This window comes from Besnoitia besnoiti (assembly GCF_002563875.1).
Source record: "Besnoitia besnoiti strain Bb-Ger1 chromosome Unknown contig00007, whole genome shotgun sequence".
Classification (NCBI taxonomy): domain Eukaryota; phylum Apicomplexa; class Conoidasida; order Eucoccidiorida; family Sarcocystidae; genus Besnoitia; species Besnoitia besnoiti.
Window position 1 is genome coordinate 2,665,732 of NW_021703915.1, and position 22,474 is coordinate 2,688,205.

The 22,474-nt window shown below is 59.1% G+C and overlaps 2 protein-coding genes across 2 annotated transcripts; one reads left to right on the forward strand and one right to left on the reverse strand.

Moving 5' to 3' along the window:
• Positions 1 to 150: 150 nt before the first annotated feature.
• On the reverse strand, positions 151 to 14,643 carry BESB_073830 (uncharacterized protein; the record flags this gene model as incomplete). Its single annotated transcript, XM_029365756.1, has 19 exons — positions 151 to 219; positions 901 to 1,022; positions 1,410 to 1,536; positions 1,947 to 2,033; positions 2,503 to 2,569; positions 3,128 to 3,558; positions 4,036 to 4,826; positions 5,345 to 5,677; positions 6,234 to 6,561; positions 6,837 to 7,389; positions 7,615 to 9,579; positions 9,810 to 10,342; positions 10,412 to 10,560; positions 11,189 to 11,252; positions 11,501 to 11,578; positions 11,978 to 12,217; positions 12,668 to 13,099; positions 13,729 to 14,054; positions 14,568 to 14,643. 19 exons carry the CDS (start codon positions 14,641 to 14,643, stop codon positions 151 to 153), a joined length of 6,771 nt encoding a protein of 2,256 aa, XP_029218240.1.
• A 2,853-nt stretch (positions 14,644 to 17,496) lies between these two features.
• On the forward strand, positions 17,497 to 21,077 carry BESB_073840 (uncharacterized protein; the record flags this gene model as incomplete). The annotated part of the gene is made up of 5 exons (XM_029365757.1): positions 17,497 to 17,678; positions 18,239 to 18,398; positions 18,867 to 19,600; positions 19,822 to 19,938; positions 20,528 to 21,077. The coding sequence occupies 5 exons, from the start codon at positions 17,497 to 17,499 to the stop codon at positions 21,075 to 21,077; spliced, it is 1,743 nt and encodes a 580-aa protein (XP_029218241.1).
• Positions 21,078 to 22,474: the final 1,397 nt, after the last annotated feature.

Sequence of the window (22,474 nt, forward strand, 5' to 3'; positions counted from 1 at the left end):
CGAGGCCAATATCCTTCGCCTCTCGCGCTCGCGCGCGCCTCCTTGCTTGCTCGCCGCAACGGCGCACTCCAGCGACTCGACTCTGCTTCCCAAAAAGATGAGAACTCCTGTTGTCGCAGAAACGCATTCCTCGCTTTTCGCGTCTCCTACTCACTCCCGCGGCGACATGCGGTCCACAGCTTGCAGCTTCCGCTCCAGCAGCTGACACATATGCACCACCTGACAAAAAAAAGAAGAAACACAACCGAGAAGTCTCTCTTCAAACGCCGCGACGCCTCTTGCGACTCCGCAGAGCTGCGCAGCCCAAGCGGGCAGGCTCAAAGAAGCATCACGCGGCGCGCGAGTCACGAAGGCGACAAGCGCGCAAAGGCGGGAGTCCTGCAGCACGTGATTTGACTTTACCCTTTCTCCTCTCAGCGCCTAGCCAAGAAAACATCCGCAGACTCTTCTGCACACGCAGCGAAAGAAAACTTTGACGTCGTCACATCCCCCAGACTCAGCAAGTTCTTCTTTCGGCGAGAAAAACGAAATAGAAAACGCAGCGGCACCGACACACGCGTCTCTCCAAAGAAAAGCTCAGCGCTCCCTGTCCCAGACATAGGATAATCCTCTCCCTTTCTCTTGTTTTCTCTCGCTCGTGCGTTCAATATCCTCTTCAGCTGAGATACGCAGACCGCAGGATGCTCTTCCCAAGCACGGGAGGTCAAATTCATCAACTTAACACATTGACAGTCCGTGGCCTATAAGATGAGAGGAACACTCCGCGCGAGCAGACGCATGCATCAAGAGCCGTGAAGGCCCGTTTGAGGCATCGAGATATCCAGCCTTCAATATCTATATCTATCTATATCTACCTCTGTATCTATATCTATCTACTCATCGATTTGAGAGACGCCCTACCTCCGCGGACGGCTCCCTCGGCGCGTCGCAGAACGAAGCAGACTCCTCCACGAAGCGCCCGATGAGCGTCCGCAGACGCCGCGCGTCGGGGTCCTTCGTGGAGCTCTGCAGCCAATGCCCCTCTGAAAACACGAGGAGAAAATAAAAATGTTCCAACTCTTCGTCTTCCGAGCTCCGAGACACGCCCTTAAACACATCCCCGAAGCATCTACATACACACACTTACATGCATATACATGCATATACGTGTGTTTGCATACATAAATGTATGTATATATGTATGCGCAGCGGCTCCAGGAGATCTACGTCTCCGCGAGCGCGACCACGAATCGGTTTTCTGCGTCGCGCACGTGCAAGGCACACATTGAGGCTCGTGCGTCGCCGGCTTGAGGCCGTGGCTCCCTCGAAAGGCCCGCGCCAGCATTTCGCCTCCCAAAACTCTAAATGCCTGAGGCGCGCGGCCGCCTGCGTGTCTTGCGGCATCCCCCTTCTCCCCTCCGCGCACTTACGCGTCTGCAGCGTGTGCAGCAGCAGCTGCAGGACTGGGAGGCAGAAAGACGACGAGAAGGGCGGACCACAGTGCCGGAGGAGCTCCGAGAGGAAGAAGCGCCACAGCGAGCGGTCAAGGCGAACGCGCTGGAAAAACAAATCGACACCCGCTGCCAGCCTCCACCGCGAGCCGCCCGCCGCGAGACCTCCACGCGAAACCTCCCCGAACAAATGGATAGAACCCACGCGTCTCCGCGACGTACACGCGAAAAAACATCGTGGACATGACGGCTGCATCGAGAGAAGCACGATGAACTCCCAAGTGCAAAACTATAGACATCTAACGCACAGAGAGGCAAGTCCTTTCTCGCTAGCCCTGTCTGCCGGCACTGAGCGGAGAAACATTCGCCAAGTACACTGTGAGTCCGCCTCTCATCTCCTTACATCCGCGCACGCCCTTTGGCGCGCACGCGTAGAACCTAAACGCGCATGCAGACGCCGGCTCGCCGCTCTCTGCCGACGCCGAAGGGATCTGTGAAACGAACAACTCAGCTCACCAGTCTGCAGAAGAGCGAAATGACGGCGACGACTTGGTTCTCGAACTTGCACAGATAGAGCAGGAAGCGCACCACGGCCATGCGACGCTGAAGACAAACAAAACATTCACTCCGCACCAAATGCGACAGAGGACGAATCTTCATGTGATGCGCCCGCCTGCGTCTCACAGGCGGATGCCTCCAGCCACTGTACGCCCTCGCGACGTAGAACTGGAAAGCATCAATCGTAGAAACTCTGATAACAGATATATAAATAAACATAAATATAGATAATAGGCTAAAAATGTAAAAAATGTTCTGTAAATACATGTGCACCTAAGGACATCAATACCCCCACATGCACAGACCTATACATACCTATACACATATACATATATATAAATATACGTGAACTTACACAGTTTTTGCTACATTGTCATACACCCAAAATGGTTGGAGACATATCTGAAGGATTTCCTCCGTTGGCAGGCGCCCCCACGATTCCTCCCTTGTCCTGCAGACGAGAGTTTTTCTCTCGAGATAAGCTCTCTGTTTTCTCCTCTTTCTCGAGCCTCACCTCCATGTGCTGCTGCGCGAGAGCGGAGGACTTTGGCTCCTTCCTGGCCCCAGAAATCAGAGCGCGCCTGCCGGAAATAAAATGGGAAAGACGGAAAAAATCGGTGACGAACTACAACCTTCGGCAGTCCCGACGCCTGACTCACGAGAGCGACCGAGTGACAAGGACGAACGAACTCGCCTCTGTCTCTCCTGCAAAAAACGGCGATAAATGCAAGCCCTTCTTGGGCGGAAACCACTGCATATGGCCTATGATTTTTCCTAGCAACCGCAAAGCTCTCAACTATATATGCTTAATGCAGTTTATTGCCCCATGAAGAGCTCTCATCTAACAAACATATCACATGAAGAAGCACCTCTGTGTCGTCACGATGAAACAATCACGCAGTGGAACGACCTTCTCCCGCATCTTCCACCACCACGCGTAAGCATATATATAAGTATACATATGTACAATAGTGTATATGTGAATATACATGCGTGGCGGGTGGGACGCGAATCCAGACGTGCCCTCTGCATCTCGACGTGTCGCGTGCGCCCGAGGGAGCCGAACGGAAGGCAAGACGCGCCTTTCTGCGCCGCAGAGACAATTCGAAATAAACAATTGCCCTCTCGCTTCTCTTTACCCGAGGAGATCCATGACGGGCAGGCGCTTGGCTGCGTGCCTGTCCACGATGAGCTTGAGCAGCAGCAAGAGCCCGTCAGAGACGAGGACGAGCGCGTCAAAGCCCCCCCGCTCTTCCTCGTCTTCGAGGCTGCCCTGGCTGCCCGCCGCGCCGAAGACAGCCAGCTCGTCGGCGCCTGGAGCCAAGTCGCTGCCCACCGAGGGTCGCCCCTCCGCCGCCGCGTCCGCAGTCGCGAACTCAGGCCCGCCGGCGCCGCGCGAAGAGCCGATCAGCGCCAGCGGCGTGAAAAGCGAGCTTGAGCGCCCTGGGAAGAGTGAAAGGTCAATGAACTTCAGGATCGCCGAGGCCGCCAGGCTCGTGCTCGCCAGCGAGAAGAAGCGGAAGAGCTTGAACTCGAAGGAGAACTTCGGATTGCGACACACGCGGTAAATCTGCCGCCACCCACACAGAGCCGCAAACGCGGAAAGAGGACAGAGTGAGACGCAAATAGAGGGCCGCGACAAGGAGCCAACATCGCTCCAGAGTCGGACCGCAGGACAGGGGGGGAGAGGGGGGCAGGACGAAATTGACATGCCGATCTATAACGAGGGCTCAAGCCCCGCGATGCCGAAATACAGAGAAGAAACCAGAGGTGCGGAAACCCAGGAGAGGAGAAAACAGCTAGGGCCCCTCCACGAAGGAAGAAAGAAAAGAAGAAAGCGACGCGCCAGAGAAAAGATTCGCTCTTCTCTAACAGAACATTCCAGGGCCAGTGCCCCGAACGCTACAGTGGACGGTAACTTCCTTTTCAGTATCTCTGCGTTACTCGAGAGTCTAACCGTGCTCGGTGTCTCTTCTTCGTGCCAGTCTACGATTTGTGTCTCTCTTCACTCCGCACTCTGACTTTCTCTCTCCTTTCGGCTGCGTACCTGGACGAGCTCGCTGCGCGCGATCGCCTTGTAGCGTTCGACGGATCCCTTGAACTCGTTGAATTTGTTTCGAATCATCTCTGCGGAGCTCTGGCTCAGGTGCCGGCCCCTGCCCAGCCTGCCCCTGGTGTGCACGTTTCGGTAAATCTTGCTGGTCACGGTGCTTTTCACCTGGCTGCCGACCTCGCTCGCGCCCTCCGCGTCGCCCTGCGCAGCTGCCGAGGGGTGCGTCTCGCTCTCTGCGGCTCCCGCCGCCCTCTCTCCCCCTCCAGCCACGCGCCTGCGCTTCCGCCGCGCCGCAGACACCACAGACGAGGCGTCCCGAGGCTCTACCCGCGAGGTGGGAACCGCCGACTGCGCGCGCTTCTCAGGGGCGGAGGAAGCCTCGGGTTGCAGCGTGGGCGCGCCTGCGGCGGCAGCCTGCGCCTCTCCTCGTGCGTCTGGAGCCACAGTCGCGGGGGGCGGGAGCGCGGAGGAAGAGGCTTCAGCGGAGGCCGACGAAGAAGAAGAGGAAGGAAGCGAAACGCGCGGAGGCGGAGACGGCCGCGGCGCAGTCCCTCGCGCATCCCTCGAGGCGGGTGCGGCGCCATGAAGTAGACGCGCAGAGTTTTCAAGTGGAGAGACAGGGGATTGGAGCCGCGGCGACGCCTGAGATTCGGGCGCCAGCAGAGGGTGAGCAGAGGTTCGCGCGGCGGACGCTGGACGAGGCGGGGAGAGCGATGACGCGCCTGCGCTGCTACTCGACAGGCTGCTGCTCGAGGACTCGCTGCTCTCGCTGCTGCTACTGAAGTCTGAAAAAAACCACACAAAAAAACAACGCGGCCAGTCCACCATAGCCCAACCCCCGCAGAGCCAGCACACAACCCCCACAAACACATACAAATAAATACATACGTAAATATAGATACAGATGCAAATTATGTACAGGTATAATATAGATATATACATATCCAGTACACAACCCCACATGCATATACTTATGTGCACATGTATGTATATGCATACGTATATGTCTATGCATATGTATATGTCTGTATATGTGTAAGTGCAGGTCTGTACATCCACACAGCCACCGCGTCGGGATGTGCGAGCCGCATCGGCGCGTTCGCCTGAAGCCCTAGAGATTCGAGAAAAAAGATGAAGAAAGGCTCTGGCCTCTCGTCCACAGCAAAGCCGCTACAGCGCCTGAAGACTCGCAGCACTCAATCGGCCGTTCTGTGCCTCGGGGCGGCATCGGCGAATTTTGGAGAGACGGCGCAGCCACGTGCGCCGTTGTGGAGGGTAGAGAGTTCAGCCTGGCGAGCCTCACCGTCATCTGCGGAGTCGTCCTGGTCTTCTTCGTCTGTGGGCGATAAAGGCTCTGTTTTGGGCAGCAGCGGCCCTTTCCCTTTTCCTCGTCCCCCTGAGGCGGTGAAGGGCGTCGCAGCGCTGGGGTCGGCCGCGAGTTTTCGGCTCCCCGGCGCGGCGCAGGGCTCGAAGGGCTTTCCGTCGCTCCGCGCCTGCCAGGCAAACGGCGAGACAGACGGCGGAGCAGCTGCAGCGGCTGCAGGCCGCGCCGCCTGCGGCGCGAGGGGCGTCGGCTGACAGAGCTCCTCGGCGTTCCGGTGTCGGTATACCGCAGCTGGGGTTCGGAAGGACGTCCCTGAGAAGAAACCCACAAGGAAAAAACCGGCGACAGAAGCGTCCTCCAAGCCGCGCATGCCGTCGGCGAGCACAGTGCGCTCAAGGTCGACACTTTTATGTTTCTGAAAACGACTTCAGGCGACCGGCGACGCGCGATCGGAGCCGGAGATACAGCCAGCCCTAAGCCCTGGGCGCGCAACGGCACCGCACACAGCAGCTTCACTTATTCGCGACCTTCTTCGCCTCTTGTCGCGTTGCGAGTTTAGACGAGAAGTTAGCGTCTAAAACAGTTAACTGATAGTCTCAGCTTATATGCACAGATGGAAGGCAACGCCTCCCGGCGCGGGGGCACACTGTCTCTGCGCCCGTGGCCTTCTAAGCGGCGCGACAGCTGCGCCGCAGCTGCAGAGACCGCGTCTGTGCGTCGCCTTCGACACCACCGCGCGCCGTCAGAGGAAACGCAAGGCGCCGCGCAAGAAGCCTCGGGTCTCCACCGCCTGCGTCAGTTCCGCGCAAGATGAACACCAGAAACCCTCTATGTTGCTTGCCGTCGAATATGCGACGCGCGCGCCTACCAGGAGGGTGATGCTCAGGCTCCTCAAAGAGGTCCTCCATGCCCCAGCGCGCCGAGGAGTCGCCTTCTTCGCGTTCGTCTTTCACCTTCTTCACTTCGGACGGGCCTCGCTGAAACGCGCGCCCTGGGCTCTCGCCGTCCGAAGATCGCCGCACCTCACCCGCGGACCTGCGCTCGGCCTTCTCGCGCGCGAAGGCCTCGCCGTCGCCCTGCCCGCGGCCCGCCGTCCGCACGCCCCACAGCAGCTCGTGGCTGTCAGGCGGAGACGCAACCTGCTGCGCGTGCTCGTAGGCGCTGACCTCCGACTCAGCCTCCACCCTAAGCCCCGGCTGAACACAACAACGCATAGAAAGCTGATAAATAGTCCCATCTCAGAGACGAACGCTCCGAGAACGATGCTGCTACTGATCATACTGGCACCTGACGAGTCGTGAGGCCGCGCGACCATGAGAAGCGGAGAGGGGAGATAGAGAGTCAAGCCGCGCTCGCCTCCCTCGTGTTTGCACTCTCCCTAGTCTCTTGCAGGCTTCCCTCTCGCTGTTTGCACTATTTTTCGCTCGGCGCCCTCTCTGCGCCTACGCTTCCCCCCCTCCGCCGCGGCGGCGGTCTCTCCAGGCGAGTCACGCACCGGATCCGCCTCGAAGTCCTCCTCTTCTTCCTCTTCTTCGTCGTCTTCGAAGTCCTCGTCGTCCTCGGCAGCACCTTCGTCCTCTTCGTCATCGTAGAACTGCCAAGCGTCTCGGCTGGCGGCGGCGCCGTCGGGACCTTCCTCAAGGCGCGCGGCGAGCTCGCGGCGGCGCCGGCGCGTCTCCTTGCGGGCCTGCCACCAGCGGTGCGTCAGCTCGTAGGCGCACAGCACACAGAGCATGACCAGCAGGTTCACGTACTTCAGGTGCCCGACTCCAGTCGCGGCCGCGGAGGGCGCCAGGGCCCCGCCGCGGCGGCTCGCCTCCTCTCCCGCCTCCTCCACGCGCCCCTCCTCGGGGGCAGCGCGCAAAGAAGAGATGGAACAGGCGGCGTCCTCTCGGCCCCCGGAGTCGGAGGCGAGCGAGCTGCTGGTCTCGAGCGAGACGACCGCGTTCACAAAGTCCTCGATTAAGCTGTCGATCAGCGCAGTCTCCCGCAGCGCCTCTAGCGGCGGCGCCGCAGGGCTTTTCCTGCAAAACGCGCCAAACAACGCCACACACGACACGCGGGTGACGCGACCGCGCGACTTAAAGCGACGGGGCAAGGCCCGGTCGCGAAAGCCTCCTCCCCGGGGTCGGCATCCGCGACGCGAGGCGCGTAGCTGCGCGGCACTTGACGCGACGTTGTGACCAGACCGGGTGGAAACGACGCGCGCTTCGTCACTGTAGGTTTGGGTGGTTTTCCGTGGAGCTTACCTGAGGCGTTGGTACTCGAAGTCTCTGGGGCGACAGGTGCCGTACTGCGAGGCGGAGGGGAGGTCGAGCACATCCGCGCGCCGCGCCGCTTGCTCGGCTTCGAATCGCGTCTCCCCCAGCTCGACGTATCCCCTGGCGGGCGCCGCGGCGTGTTTGCCTCGGCCGTAAAACGCCTGGCTTTCGCTGGCGTCCTCTCGTAAGCTGCTGGTGCCTTCGCTGTCTTGCGCTTCATCCTCCCCCACGTCGTCGCCCTGCTCGCCAAAGAGAACGCGCGGAGGCGACAGCGCGCTCTCCTCGAAGAAGGTTTTGCCTTTGCCGCGGCCAAACACAACCGGATCTGACGCGGGAAGCGCCTGCTCCGCACCGCTGAACGCCGCGCCGCTGCCGACTTGCGAAAAGTCCGCCTCCGACTCCGCGGTCATCCTCGGGTGTATATCCACCTGGCTGCCCTCGTCGAGTTCCCTGCCCAAGGGGAAATTCGACTCGGCCTCCGAGGCCTCCTCGTTCCACTCTTCGCCGCCGACGCAGAGTCTCGCCTGCGTCCCGCCGCCCTCTGCGTGCCTCGCGCTCGGGTGGACGTACACCTCGTAGCCCGCACTCGCTGCCGGCACGTCTTCCCGCGTCCCCCAGGCAGGAGCCGCGGCGCGGCTCACGTCGCCGGCGCCGCACTCTCCTTCGCCTCCTCCGTTGCCGGCGGTGTCTGACCACCCCACTCTGACTCCTTGGCCCTCTCGCCGAGCATGGAACGCGTCTGCCGCGGCGTACGCACCGGCTGCGGTGGCGTCTCCCTCCTCTCGCTCTCCCTCCTTGCGACCCGTCGCGACTCTCCGCTCCGCGTCCTGCGCTGCGGCAGGCGGAGCCGCTCCAAAGATCTTGCCCTTCCCGAGGCCGCCAGAGAACGCGCGCTGCCGCGCCGCCCAGGCAGGCTGCCTCTGCGAAGACGCGCGCGAGATAGCAGAAGGCGACGCGGAGCGAGAGGACGGGAGTGAACTCGACACCGCGCTGCCGCGCTCGCCGTCCTCTCCCGCGCTCACCACTGAGGAGCTCGCAGGACGCCGCGACGCCGCACTCAGCTCGCTGCCGCTGCTCGCTTGGCTGCTGTCGCTCGCCACGCTGCAGTCGCTGCGCACGGCTGCCGCAGATCCTGCGCCGTCGTAGCCGCAGGCGCCGGGCTTGCCGCCGGAGGGCGCGACCCCGCAGGGCGGGAGGGAGCCCTTGCCGCGCCCGCGCGGAGGCGCAAAGGGCGGCGCGCCGCCTGCGGAGACACGTGTGACCGCCACGGGCGAGGGTGGAGGGGCTCCCGGTGGCGCGCCCGGCGAGAGCGTGGACGCCGAGAGCGACGACGAGGAGAGCGCAGAAGGCAGCGCCGAAGAGACGACGCTGCTCGAGTTCGAATCGGAGAGCACGGAGGAGACAGCCGAGGGCGAAGAGGTCGAGGGAGACGACGGGGACCGCGAGAGGACGGAGGACGACGTGTGCGACTGCGCCTCCTCATCCAGGTACGCGTCTGTCTCTCCCCCAGGGAGCATTGCCGACGCAGCGTACGCACTCTTTCCTCGGCCGCCGACTCGCCAGCCGTCGACTCCGCCACCGCGCGAGAGCTCCTGGGCGCCGAGGGCCTCCGTCCGCTGCCGCTTGCTCGCGACGCTCGCGCTGTCGTCGCGCGCCCTGGCGCGTTTCCACGCCATCGCGCCGGCTTCACAGGGCAGCTCCTCCCACTCCGCATCTGAGCCTCTCCTGCCGACTTCCGCGCCTCCTTCGCGCGCGAGGTTGTCTGAAAAGAAGCTCGAGACGGCACTTTCATCTTGCCGCTCGTAGAGCAGCGTCTTCATCGACTCGAAAGGCGCCATGCAGCGGTGAAGGAGGTCGCAGAGCTCGCAGGCGTCGTAGGGCGAGAGACGAATGTCCGCGCCCACGAAGATAGAGCGCGTCACGCTTCGAAACAAGTCGTCCAGCTGCGGATACCTGGTGACACACCCCAAAAAAACAAAAGGGAGGCAACGTGAAGAAAAAACGGGCACCCGCAAGGGCGAGCCCCGCGGGAAAGAAGCGCCGGAAACACCGTGCCGACAGGACGCGCGACAGGGAACGACGCAGGTGAACGAAAACAAAGGCCGCAGTCCCGGTCGGCGCGGAATCGTCTGGGCTCCTCCCTCCTCTTGTGGTTCGCGATGCGCTTTTGGGAGGTCACTCACTGGTTCAGATTCGTCATGAGGAGATAAAGCTGCGCAGCAGAGATCTCGCGCTGTCTGTGGACGCCGCCCCCTGAGGAGACGTTGAAACCCAAGCTCGGGCGCGTTTTCTCGTCGTCCTGCGCACGCTCTTCTTCCTCGAGCATGTCCTCATCGACCGCCAGCGTGTGCATTTCCAAGTCCTCAGTTTCCTTCTCGATGACCCGCAGCCGCTCTTCGATCTCTATTTGCTGCTTCAGGAGCTTCCAGTCACTCTCCGTCTGCGCATCCGCTCGCTCGCGCGCCGGCGTCGTCTCAGCGTCGATCTCTGCAGCGGGCGGCACAGCCGGAGAAAACGAGGCTGTGGCGAATGCAGCCGCTCCCTCCGGACCCGCGGCGAGTTCGCGGTGGGTGCGCTGTTTGATCTCTTGAAGGAGAATTTGGAGCCCGTTCCGCTCTTCCTTGAGGCGCTGCAGCTTGCAGAGTCGCTCCCTGGGGGCGTCGCGCCGCTTCTCTTCGCCCTGCCCTTCTCGCTCGCCCTCGCGCTCTTCGATCTCCTCCGCCTCGCGACCGTCGCGCGCGCCATCCGCCGGCGCGCGCGCCTCGCAACGGAGGGAAGAACACGCAGAAGACGAAAACGACGAGGCCGGTGTCTGGCGCGGCTCCGCCATGACGGCCCGCGTGAGCAGCTGTGCCAAGCGCCGACACCCACGGAGGTCTGGCCGCCACGAGGCGATGAAAACAAGCAGCGCAAGCGCGTAGAAAAACGCGTTCTCTGCAGCACAAACAAGCGCGAGACAGACGCGTTTGGAACGGAGCATATGATCCCTAGCATTTTACGTCCGGCGACAGACTCGCAGGAGACGCAGGGAGCCCTGGAAGCAAGCAGGCGCGGCCACCGCAGAGGAGTGACGGAGGAGAAAAGGCGCAGCAGACGTTCTTCTCGACAGCGAGAGAAGAACGACCCCGGCCGCTTAACTTCGCGAAAAGTCACCGCATGCGCGGCAAAAACACGCAGCTACGCACACGAACACGTGCTCTCACGGCAAGAACGATACATACAGACACGTAAATCATCGCAGATAGATAGACAGACATACAGACAGAGATAGACAGAGAGATAGACAGACATCTACACAGATATACAGATATATATATATATATATATATATATATATAGATAGATAGATAGATAGATAGATAGATAGATAGATGCATAGACAGACAGAGACAGGCACACAGAGAGAGGAATTCGAAGGGAACTCTGCCACAAAGCCCGTGTCGCCATTACGCTTGTATGGAAGAAAGCTACCAGACGCCCCCCACGCGACCGCGAAGAGACAGAAACTACATAACACAACTCCGCGTGCCCGTCGCTTCTTCGCTCGGAGCTGCTTGCTTACCCGCATGGAGAAAAAGCGAAAGGGTGTGCGAGAGGCTCACAGAGTAGAGCTCCTCAGACTCATCCTGCAGGCGAGGCACATGACAGACGCAGAGGACTCATGAGCGATGGAGGTGCTTTTCTCTCTCCTTGACGACGGACGGGACTCTTAGCCGCGCAGGAAGCGCCAGCAGGTAGTTGTTTCTGAACACCTTTTCAAAATAAGTGCATCTAATTTAACGAGAAAAAAATTACTGATTTCATCACATTAGTAAAAATGAAAAGCAAGTCCAGAGGCGCCCTGCATGGAAAACCCGGGGAGAGAGATACTCACCCAAAGTAGAAAGCGCCGGATCTCCTCGCTCATCCGCAGTGTATATACACTGAAGTTGCTCGTCAGCTTGGACAGTTGCTGGGGGGAGGAGAGAGAAGACAACGATGCAGAAAAGAGAAAACGTGACAACACCGGACGCGAGCGCAGGCGCCACAAAGGAAGCTGCGGCGCGGGAGCCGCGCCTCCCTCTCGCGCATGTGCATGGACTTGAGAGACAGCGAAGGAACCGCGGGTGTCTCCGCAGCGGTTCGAAGGATGCATGCGTGTACATACAGCTATGTATGCACACGCATGCTTACACTCTGTCGCACAGACATTTGCCTATGCGAAGGCACGCGCGGACGAAGAACGCCCATTCGACCATCGCGACGCCACCGAAAAGGCAGAACAGCGTGATTTTTCGAGAAAACGCGCTCGCGCTCGCGCACGGGCAGAGCGTGAAAGCAATCCGCCTTTTTTCCTGAATCTCGAGGCTACCTGCTGCGTGTGGAAGTGTTCGAGAGCAAAGAGCGCATCGGGGCCTAAGATTTCCTGGCCACTGAGGAGCGATCGCGCGCCGTCATCGAAGGACGCGAGAAGCGACGGGCTCAGCAAGCTCGCGCGCGTGGACGCCGCGCGCCGGTAGTGGTGCGTGAAGTCTTGGAACCAGCACGCGAGGAACTCGTCCTGCGGGCGCTCCTGGTAGAGCTTCACCAGGCAGCAAATGATGGACGGGTGCTGCACGAAGCGCAGAGCGACACAGTGCGACTTGTACCACCCACGTGGAGAAAAGCCGAGGAGCTGCCGCCCTCCGCGACGCGAACGCTGGGGCTGTGCTCGACGCGGACACCAGCAAACACTACGTGAAGGTGCCAGACGCGAAGACGCGAAGCCGGATATATTCATACGTAAAATCGTAATGGGGGGGTGTGTGTATCCGTGCGGGGCGCAGAAAAAAGAGAACACGAGACTCGGCAGTCCGTTCGGGATCTAAAGGGAACGCGGCTCGTCGCTTGGAATGGTACACACATGCGCATCAAGACACGTGCGTGCACGCGTTTGAGCATATACATATACATATATATGTAGATGTAAGCATGTACGTATATTGCGTACGAAGCTGCCTAACTATAAGCGGTATTTATTACAGATGGAGCGGAATTTCGCACGATCGGCGCAGGCTCCTACTTTGAAAAGTTGCCAGTAGAAGGCGGGCGGATTCCAACTCCCATGCGTCGACCGGTCGTCGAGGAGGTTTTTCCGGGTCACGATGGAGTCGTATTTCATCGTGAGGAAGTCGCAGAGCGCATGCAGGAGCACCGAGACAGCCATGCCCTCTCCCTCGCCGCCTCCGCCCCCCGGCTCTCTCCCCCTTCGCGGCGCATCGAGGAGACTCTGTCCAGCGGCGTTTCGCGTCGCGCGCGCGTCTCGCTGGGCGCCTCTCGCGTCGCCGTCTCGCGATTCGTAGTTTTCCGCCGCGAAGGGCTCGCCGTCCTCCCGGGAGGCACCCGGCGCGCCGCCGGGATGGGCAGAGACCTCGAGGGTTTCCAGGAGCTCCGCGGCCACCTGACACATCCACGCGTACCCCTCGTAGCTGTTCGCCAGCAAGTTGCAGGCTTCCTGCCGGGAAAAAAAACAGAGGCAGCGGAGACGGCGGCTGTCGAGGGCAGAAGCAGGCAGCCAATGAGGCTAAGAAAATAGTCCGTGAGGGCGGAGGGTGACAGAGTCCTCCGAGCGCCCGCAGAGGAGTGAGATGCGGCTGAGGCGCGCACGGAGTCACACGGAGAATGCCCCTCCGCGACAGAGTGGGTCGGCTTCACAGATGAGATGAAATGACAATTATCGTGGAAATGGAGCCAACTGAACAGCTAGCATGGGAATTGCCCTACACGATACATACTATATTGTAGCTCATTTCCACTTCGTACTATCTCTTGGTGCCCGAGTACGAATAGAACAAAGAGGACGAGGGGAAATCTGATATCTTCCTCGGCATAACGCTGCACGTGGAGCAAGATAGGAAGTACGCAAAAAATGCGAGATACCGGCATCGCATTACACCACACACCGTCCGCGTCCAGACTAAACACACAGGAAGCAGACCAAGATGTCTGCATGCGCCCTTCTCCTCTCTCTGTCCACCGCTCAGAGTCACACGAGCAAGCGCAACGTGTGCGTTTTAAGCCGCGCTCCCGCCGGGTGTCTTTTATTCACCAAGCGGTCCCCGCAGCGGCTTCCGCTCGGCGTACATGGTTGATTTTTCGAATGCATGCAAAGTCCTCCGGAGTGGAGATGTCCAGCACGACGCTGGGGCCACGCTGCAGCCCCGGCCCGCCCCGTTCGCGGGCCCCGGTGAGAGACTGTCTCCTCGAGCCCCGGTCTCCAGAGGAGGGCGGAGACGGCGAGGAAGGCGACGCGGAGACAGTCTCTCTCTGCGCCTCCTGGCGAGCCTCGTGGCGCCCTTCCTGTTGCTGTCGCTTGTGACAGAGGTACTTGAACGAGCTGTAGCGCTTCAGCTCCTCGAAAATGCCTTCGTCCATGATCGCGTCCTGCGTCTTGATCGCAGCCAGAGCCTCTGCAGGAAGACGCACAGACAACGCAAAGACACAGAAAGACCCTCACAACCACCCGCAACGGAGAGCCTCGTCCGCGCACGCTCGCTATGGAGACGCCGAGGGCGGACTCACGGGTCCAGAGACGACGCCGCCTTGCATATCTGACGCCTGTTGGAAGCAATATTTTGTCAAGAGAGCCGCGCCTAGCCAAGGAGTGCGAGCACTCAGATTCATTCACGCGCGCGGAAACAGACGTCGATATGGAGGTGCATGTCCAGCTGCCGTTCGCAGCGAAAGGAGGGGCACTGAATATGCTACGCACGGCCCACTGTGGCTAACAGGAGGCCATCCAGCTGTTTTTGGTGTTCGCCTTTGCAGACAAGCGCATGGCTGAGCGTTTCATTCGCGAAAAGCAGACTCAAGGACAGAAGGCATTCCTACGCGTCGGCATTTCCCGCGGAAACTACAAAAACAGTGACCCAAGAAACAAGCCAGGAGGTACCGAGGACGGCGCAGGCAGGGAAAGACAGTACCTTGGAAATCATGTTCCGTGCAACTCGGCAGCTGAAGCTGGTCTACGGGGCTCAAAGCCCCCGCCATCCTGAACATCATTTCGCCCGTCTGCCGTGTAGGTACACCGGAAGGAGCCGGGGGACGAAGGCGAAAGGAAGACGCAGCGAGCGTGGAGGAAAAAGTGGGGTCAGGGCCACAAGTGAAGAGGCGCGAGAGGTGGAGCAGCTACATGTTGAAGAGATGTTTTGATCTCCTCCCAACCAATGCTTCCTCTTTGCCGCTGCGAGTGTTGAAATACGAACAACTTGGGAGGGGGCCAGTCACGCACACGAGACCAATCCAGCCGAAAAGCGGAACGGATGGCCGCTGCGTGAGCAAAGAGCTAGCGACCTGAAACGCAGGAGGCGAAAGAAAGGCACCGGGGGTTGCAGAGAACGTGTTGCGTCGGTTCTGTTGAGTACACGAGCTACGACGAGAGAGTAGCAAATGCGACGGCGAATGCGGCTGCTGCTGTCACATGCTTTTCTCCTTTCGCGCGTAGGGGGTTGCTTATCGAGAGGAGCCAAAGGCCTTCGAATACACACGCGTCCACTGATAGGAAAAAAGCCAGCGCTCGAAAAAACCCGCGCTCTTCTGAGACTCAAAACTGGCGGCTATCACCGCATGTGCATCTGCGCGGCTCTGCCACGGTGTATTTACGCCTCTAACGTGCGGTAGGGTCTCTGGAGGGAGAGAGGTTTGACATAGCAGTGGAGCTGCGAAGAAGCGCAGCAGCCAGGCGCGGAATCGGGACTCTCTGCTTTGCCTCGAGAATGAATTTGCTTACGAGTCGTCTGTGCTCCTCTTCAACGAAAAAAACGCGAAACGGGCGATTGCGCAAATCGAGAGGTTCGGTGCATGCGCAGACAGAGCGCGCCGGGAAAAACAGGCGTGACGAAAGAGGGACGAAATGCGGGAAAACCGCGTAGCTCACACCTCACGTTAGACTCGACGAGGGTAGCTGACAGGAACAAAGTAAAAATAACGTCCTTCGGTGTAGAGGCTCGTGCCGTGAGCGGAAAATTGAAGAAAAACGTTCCCGATGTGCTCCGCGGAGCTCATACGTCATCGCGACCTCTTCCCGGTCGTCCAGCTTTCTTCGCCCGGGAAACGCATGTCTTCTCGCGGATATCTCATCTCCGCCTCCCTCCTTGCGAGACTGCAATTCTTTCCCTTTTCCGAAACGAAGTCTCGTCGCCTGACTGCGTGACTTATTCAGAGCTATGTGCTTTCTGTCGTGGCGGTCCAAAGGCGCGGCGAGGCAGCTCGATGGCCGCGGCTCGCGCTCACTGTTTCAGAGACTGCGACGACAAAGTCCGAGTCTCGAGAACGCCTGCGTTTTCGTCCCTGTTGTTCGGATATCTGTGTGTAAGCCCATTTTTCTTTGTCGCGTTTTACCTGCTTCCGACTTGTGCTCCGTCCTCTCACGCGTAAAGCGCAACCAATTTGTGTCTCGGTGCTTCTACCGGTCGGCGGAGCTCTACGTTGGGAGCCATCGGGGTACGCGCGCGGCCGCCTTTTGATATCTCTCGAGTTTTTTTTCTTCCACAAACGTTTTGCGCCTGCGTTTCCGTGCATTCTAGGTTTGCTGCATCTCGCGTTTGCTTCGATTTTGCGCGGCGGAGGAACGTGAACTCTTCGCTTTTCTTCCCTCGTCTTCGCATGCCTCGTCCGGTGCTGCGCTGCAACCGTGTCGCGGCCGCGAAAGCAGGCCGGCAAGCAGCCGGCAGTTTTTTTCGAAGATTTAACCTGCGACGAAGCAAACGGGCGGTGTCTTAAAGCCCTGCCAGCCTCGGAAGGCATTTCAGGCCGTGGGGTCCGGCTGCCTGTTGGAGTTTCCGCTTCCTGTCGGCGACGCGTACGCGTACTTCGAGCCGCGCGTAGGACTGTTCAACGTGGGCGCTCTACACGTGGCGACACAGCACGCTGCCCTACCATTTTTCTTTCTTCCGCGTGCATGTCTGGATCCATGCGGCCTGGAGTCAGGTTGCTGCTTGCCTCCTTCCTCTCTCGGCGCTCTCTGCTCGCCGCGTCCAGCGATGGAGAGTGCCGGCTGGAACGTGAAGCGCCACTCCTGTAGGTAGAAAAAGCCTTCTGCGCCCGCCCCCCTCTGAACTCAATCGTTTTCCGAGTTAGACGCTTCATGATCTGTCTATTTTCCACCGCACACACACCGTCGGCGCTGGTTGGCGCCGAAACGCCCGACGGTAATCACAAAAGTGATGCATCCGTCGCGTGCAGTGTCTCGTGAACCGTGCTTCTGTTCTCGAAGATATGTCGTTTTTTCCCTTCGGGATCTTGGCGTCTGTTCGCGTTCCCGGGGGCGTCTAGACACGAGGTGTTTGCGATCTCGCATCCGCTTCAGCCCGGCGTGTACATACACTCGACGGTGGCGTGTGAAAACGCTCTTCGGGAATTATTTGCTGTCGCCGGTTCGTTCACGCGCTGATCCGTGGCCTGTGCGCGCTTCGTGCGGGTTGTCCTGCGTGAGGCGACGTCAGGTGTCTCTGAAGTTCTTGGGGCGCGAAGACCTGAGGCTGGCCAGTGCGCCCGGGGCCGAGATCTGCGATGTCTGTACACCCGCGGAGTCCGGGGTTGTGGTGTCTGTACACCTCAAAATCTTGGCCACAGTGCAGAGCATCCACTCGAAGTGGATCGGACTGACTGCTACTTCTTCTGGATATCACCTCTGTGTATCCTTTTCTCTTGAGTCGTCATCTTCGCCCACTCGCGGCTTGGAGTGCCCGCTCAGTACGCGACTCGTGGCGTCGCCCCGTGGGATCGTCGCTCGCGGTTCGTATCCACGGCGTGCTGCATCGTCTTGTTCCTGCGCGTGCGTGGCTGTCGCTTGCTCTGCGGGGCCGGGATCCGCCGGAAGCGATTATCCATGTGCAATAGTCGCGCGAGAAAATGTCGCCTGCATACTGCAACGGAGGTGGGGAGGAGACCCGCCGCAGGCGCCGGGGGTCGGATGACGAAAGCGAGCGAAGCCAGGCAGGCGGAAAGGGAGAGTGCTACCTGGAAAGCTTCTGTCTCCAGGACGCCTTTCGAGACTTCCAGAGCCGCGTCCCTTTAAAGAAACTCGTCAGCGCGTAAGCCATAAAAATATATATGAACGCATGAATGTATGTATGTATGTATGTATGTATGTATGTATGTATGTATGTATGTATGTATGTATGTATGTATGTATGTATGTATGTATGTATGTATGTATGTATGTATGTATGTATGTATGTATGTATGTATGTATGTATGTATGTATGTATGTATGTATGTATGTATGTATGTATGTATGTATGTATGTATGTATGTATGTATGTATGTATGTATGTATGTATGTATGTATGTATGTATGTATGTATGTATGTATGTATGTATGTATGTTGTGGGTATGTATATCCGTGTGCTCCGTGCATGGAATCACGTGGTGAAGTTGTATGTCATACGGACCTCGCGGTCACACGTATAAGGCGTTCATTTAGTATCTATCGCGCGTCCTCAGGCGTCCTTGAACATGTTGCATGTGCGAATACATCTGTGTAAATGCGTCTATTTATTTACACAGCTACGTGCAGGCGGAGTGTGCTTGGCAGCTGTGGTGTGGCCTGCATGAATTACATGTTTCATCTGCTTGTTTGCTTTTTTGCAGGCAACACGCTCACCGCATTTGGCAGTGGTATGAGCTGTGTGGCCCCGAGGCAGACGGCGACAGTCCGTTGCTGATTTACTCCTCTCCGGTCGTTTTCCTCCACGGCGTCAACGGCACTGCGGCGATCTACTTCCAACAGCTGCAGGCGCTCGCCGAAAAGGTGAGAAGACAGCGAAGAGCGGGGTATCTTCAGTCGCGAGTCCGTGAGTTGTGAAAGGCCAGAAGCATCTGCTGGCTGCTTAGAGAAGCATCTGCTGGCTGCTTAGAGAAGCATCTGCTGGCTGCTTAGAGAAGCATCTGCTGGCTGCTTGGAGGTTCGCATCTGGCGCGGGGCTTCCGGAAGTGTTATTCGTCAACTCCGGTCCGCGTGAGGCCTTGCGCGGCGTTTCTTTCTTGCTGGGGTCACACGTCACGTGTTCACCTAAGTTTCGCCTTTCCTGCTTTCTGTTCATTTGAAGTTCTTCACACTGCCGCTGCGATGCATCGTACAGCGTCTGTCCGATTAAGCGAAAGTCAGGGCTACGCGTCTCACACGGCGTCTCCTTCGGTTCTGGTCTGGATTTTGTTTTGATTGGCGCAAAACAAACTTTTACGCGTGGTGTGCGTCGCTGCGTGTCGCTGTTTTCAGGGCTACCGCGTGCTGTCGGTCCAGTGGCCTGCGCTGTCTTCTCTCGCCTCGTTCCTCTCCTCCTTCGACGAATTCCTCACGCATATTCTAGCCTCACCTTCGGCGGCGGCGCGCGCGGCGCGCCCGCGCCCTGGGCAGGCGGCGGGCCCTTCGGGGCTGCCGGCGCATTCTTCCTCAGCGCCGGATCGGCTGTCTTCGCACTTCGACTCGGTGGCGTCTGCAGCTGCGTGCGACGAGGCGGCCTGCGCGTCGGCGCGCAAGCAGTCGCGCGGCATTCACCTCTTTGGCGCCGGTCTCGGCGGGCTCCTCTGTCTGTACTTTGCGCAGCGCAGACCTGAGATGGTTTCGAGCGTCATCGTCTGCAACTCGTTCCTGAACGCCGCGTTCCTGCTCGGCGCGCTCGCGCCCCTCCGCGGCGTGTTCTCGCCGATGTTCCATCTTTTGCCACACGCGGCGCTGCGGAAAATCATCATCGACACCTACTTTTCCGCCGGGCGCCCGTCGGTCTACGTGGAGAACGGCGTCCGTACGCCAGGGCAGCCCGGCGAGGGAGACGACGAGTTCCCTGAGCGCATCGTCTGGGCAGACGAATCTCGCTCAGGCAGCGAGCGCTACGAGACAAGCGGGGGCTTCTGGGTCGTCCCCCGCGAAGATATGCAAACCCGAAACAGCAAAGAGTTCCTGATCTGCAATCTAGACGCCATCAGCGCCAAGGACCTCGCCGCCCGACTCGCGTAAGGAAGCAAGATACAGCAAATCGAAGCGGAGGATAACGACAAAGACGGACCACAGGATGAGACAGAAGCCGGTCAGCCATGGCCACATGCATGTATATGTATATAGGCTTTCGAGTATATCGATACATATAAGCCTATACGCATATATATATGTGTATATGTGTGTAGGTGTAAATCTGTATTTTTGCGCGCGTTTCGCTGCGGTGATCTATTCGCAGTCTGCAGATGTCAATCGGATCTTCTACGCCCCTTCAGACGACCCCGGAGAAGATGCTCATTATCCAGTCTCTCGACGCACAGGTTCCGGCGGACGTGGCTGAAGAGCTTCGGAATTTGTGAGTATCTCACGCATGCAACTTAACGCAAATCGGCACTCATTCAGATGGCGCGTTGTTGTGCTGAAACTCATGCATAGATTTTCAGTCTGTATAGAGGCGTCCGCGGCCTTGTCGGAATGCGGCCTGGCGCCTTGGGAGGCAGGGCGCTCTACGCACAGCGACAGGGATCGCGCCTCTAAGGCCGCGTGCATAGATGCCTGTGCCTCGTACATCGTCGTGACAGTTTCACGATTGAGTGGCCCCCACGGAACCTGTGCGTGGCTAGTACGTCTCTTTCTACCGCTTGGATAAAGGGACACTTCAGCGGTGTACCGACCGGCAGGCGGGAGTCCTCTGCGGTGTTGTCGTTTGCTCTTTTCTCTTGAGGACGAGTTCCCAAGCTCTGAAAGGGGATTCTCTCAGTTCCCTTTTTCTATGTTAGCGCTCGCGCTGCGCCCCGCGTCTCTCTCTGTGCGCGCCGTTTTCTTCGATATGCGCGCAAGGCTGCGCCTGATTCACCTTTCCACGTTCTTTCGGTCGCGGCGCCGACTTGTGCGGGACGCATGTCGTGTGTGTGCGTGTGTGGGCTGCGCGGTTTTCTCCTCAGCTGCCCAGGCGCGAAGGTCGCGGAGATCCGCGACGGCGGCCAGTTCCCCTTTCTGTCGCGGCCGGAGGAAGTGACGCTGCATGTGCAGGTTCACCTGCGGAGTTGCGGGCTGTTCCCCGACAGGCATGTTATTCAGCGGCAGGTCTCCAAGGCCTCGCGGGACTCGTGGGGGAGCCAGGAGGGCCTTTGCGCCTCCCGGCAGGCATCGCGCGGCTCACCCGCTTCCTTCAGGAACTCGTCGGGGGCGACTCAGGCGCACATGCGGGCGGCCCTCGCGCCTTCGCCGGCGGTGCCTCAGCCTCCGGCGCTCGGCGCCTGGGCGTCCGCAGGCGACGCCCCCTTGTCGCAGGGCGCAAGTGCGCTGCTGAGCCGCGAGCTCACGAGGAGCGCCTCGACGAGCTCCGACGGCGGAGATGACGACCGTCGCGAGCGCGGCGAGGCGTCGCGCGAGGAGACGCGGCTGCAGGGGAAGTTTGCTGACGATGAGTTCGCAGCACAGGAACGGTGGGCGCGGAGAACCTGGAGGAACCCTTTCAGAGACTCGGACTGACGCGTGGAGGGGGAGGTAGGGCGCGAGGACGAGGCAGCCGTAACCTTGAAGCAGAAGGAAAAGTTCTGTGCGTGTCGTGCCTGACAAACGCGGCTTGTTTTGAGCGAGTCACACCGAGAAAATCCCGGTGGCATTCCATGACTCGCACATCCTTCACGCTGAGGCTCCTGCGGCTGAGAGGCCGGAGACTGGCACGCAGTTTTCGCCTGCGAGTATGACGGGTTCAGCTGCTGACGTCGAAAGGGCGCACAGGGTTTCGCATCGGCGACGCGGAGGGATGCCCGATGCCCTGATGCCTCACAGTGCGGCAGACACTGAAATATGTTTTTGATTTACCCAAGAGAGATCCTGGGACGCCCAGGAAGAGTTTCTCTTTCTCTTTCGCACTTGGAAGGCCCGGAACGGAACAGCCACGCGCATCAGCCTGAGATCGAAGATCGGCGCCACTCTCTACGACTCCACGCTTGCGTTCGTTGCCATGCTGTTGGCGTGTGCCTCGTTTTTTTTCTTGTCCGTGAGTCTAGCCATTCCGCTTATCAAAATTGCACGAGTCTGTTGTGATGGTTTCAGATCTGTCCGTGTTTCTGGCGGCATCTTTCCTGGTCGTACGCTGCATGTCAGTGTCCTCGAGCTTATGTACAGCCCTCTCCGCCTCTAACACATGCTTGTCAAGCGCCACTGCGTGTTTCGAAAAATGCGAGCGCAAGATCTGTACACGTAATAGTTTGGCTTCCTCTCTCCCTGCGTGCCGAAGTGGCGCCTAAGCCGCTGCAGCAAGTGTCTGCGTTCCGCGTGGTGTCGACAGAACCCTGAGGAAGGGTGAGGGGCTGCGACAGCTGCTCCCGGGAAGTAGCGTATTCTGAATGTGGCCTCAATCGCGACCACGAGCGCATCCAACTGTTTTTGAACTTTAGTTCCTGTGCATCGAATCCACACACCGGCGACTAGGCCCTGGAAACAGCAAAAATCGAGGAAGCGGGTGTTGATAGGCGGACGAACTAAAGTACGGAACGCCGCGAGTGCATTCAAAAGTGATGCCAACAGACACTGTCGCTCTCAGGCAGATTTCTGTGTTGCCGCACACCCGTGCTTGGGAGAAAATCATTGGCTAGATGCATCACTTCAGGTGACCTGACACAGAAAAAACAGCACGGCATATCTGCATTGATGCGTGAGCAAGTCCATTTATATTCGTGGGCAAGGGGCAGTTGCGTGGACACCGCCTACTGGATCGACATGGTACGGCATCCCGCTCTTTCTCGCGCTTCACGTGATTATCTTTCTTCACATCCATATATGTGCATGCATGCGTTGCGTCAAACAAACATGTGCGAAGCAAACGACATGCTCAGGACCCCGCTTCCCTCTGGGGCGGTATCCACACGGACACTTTCTCC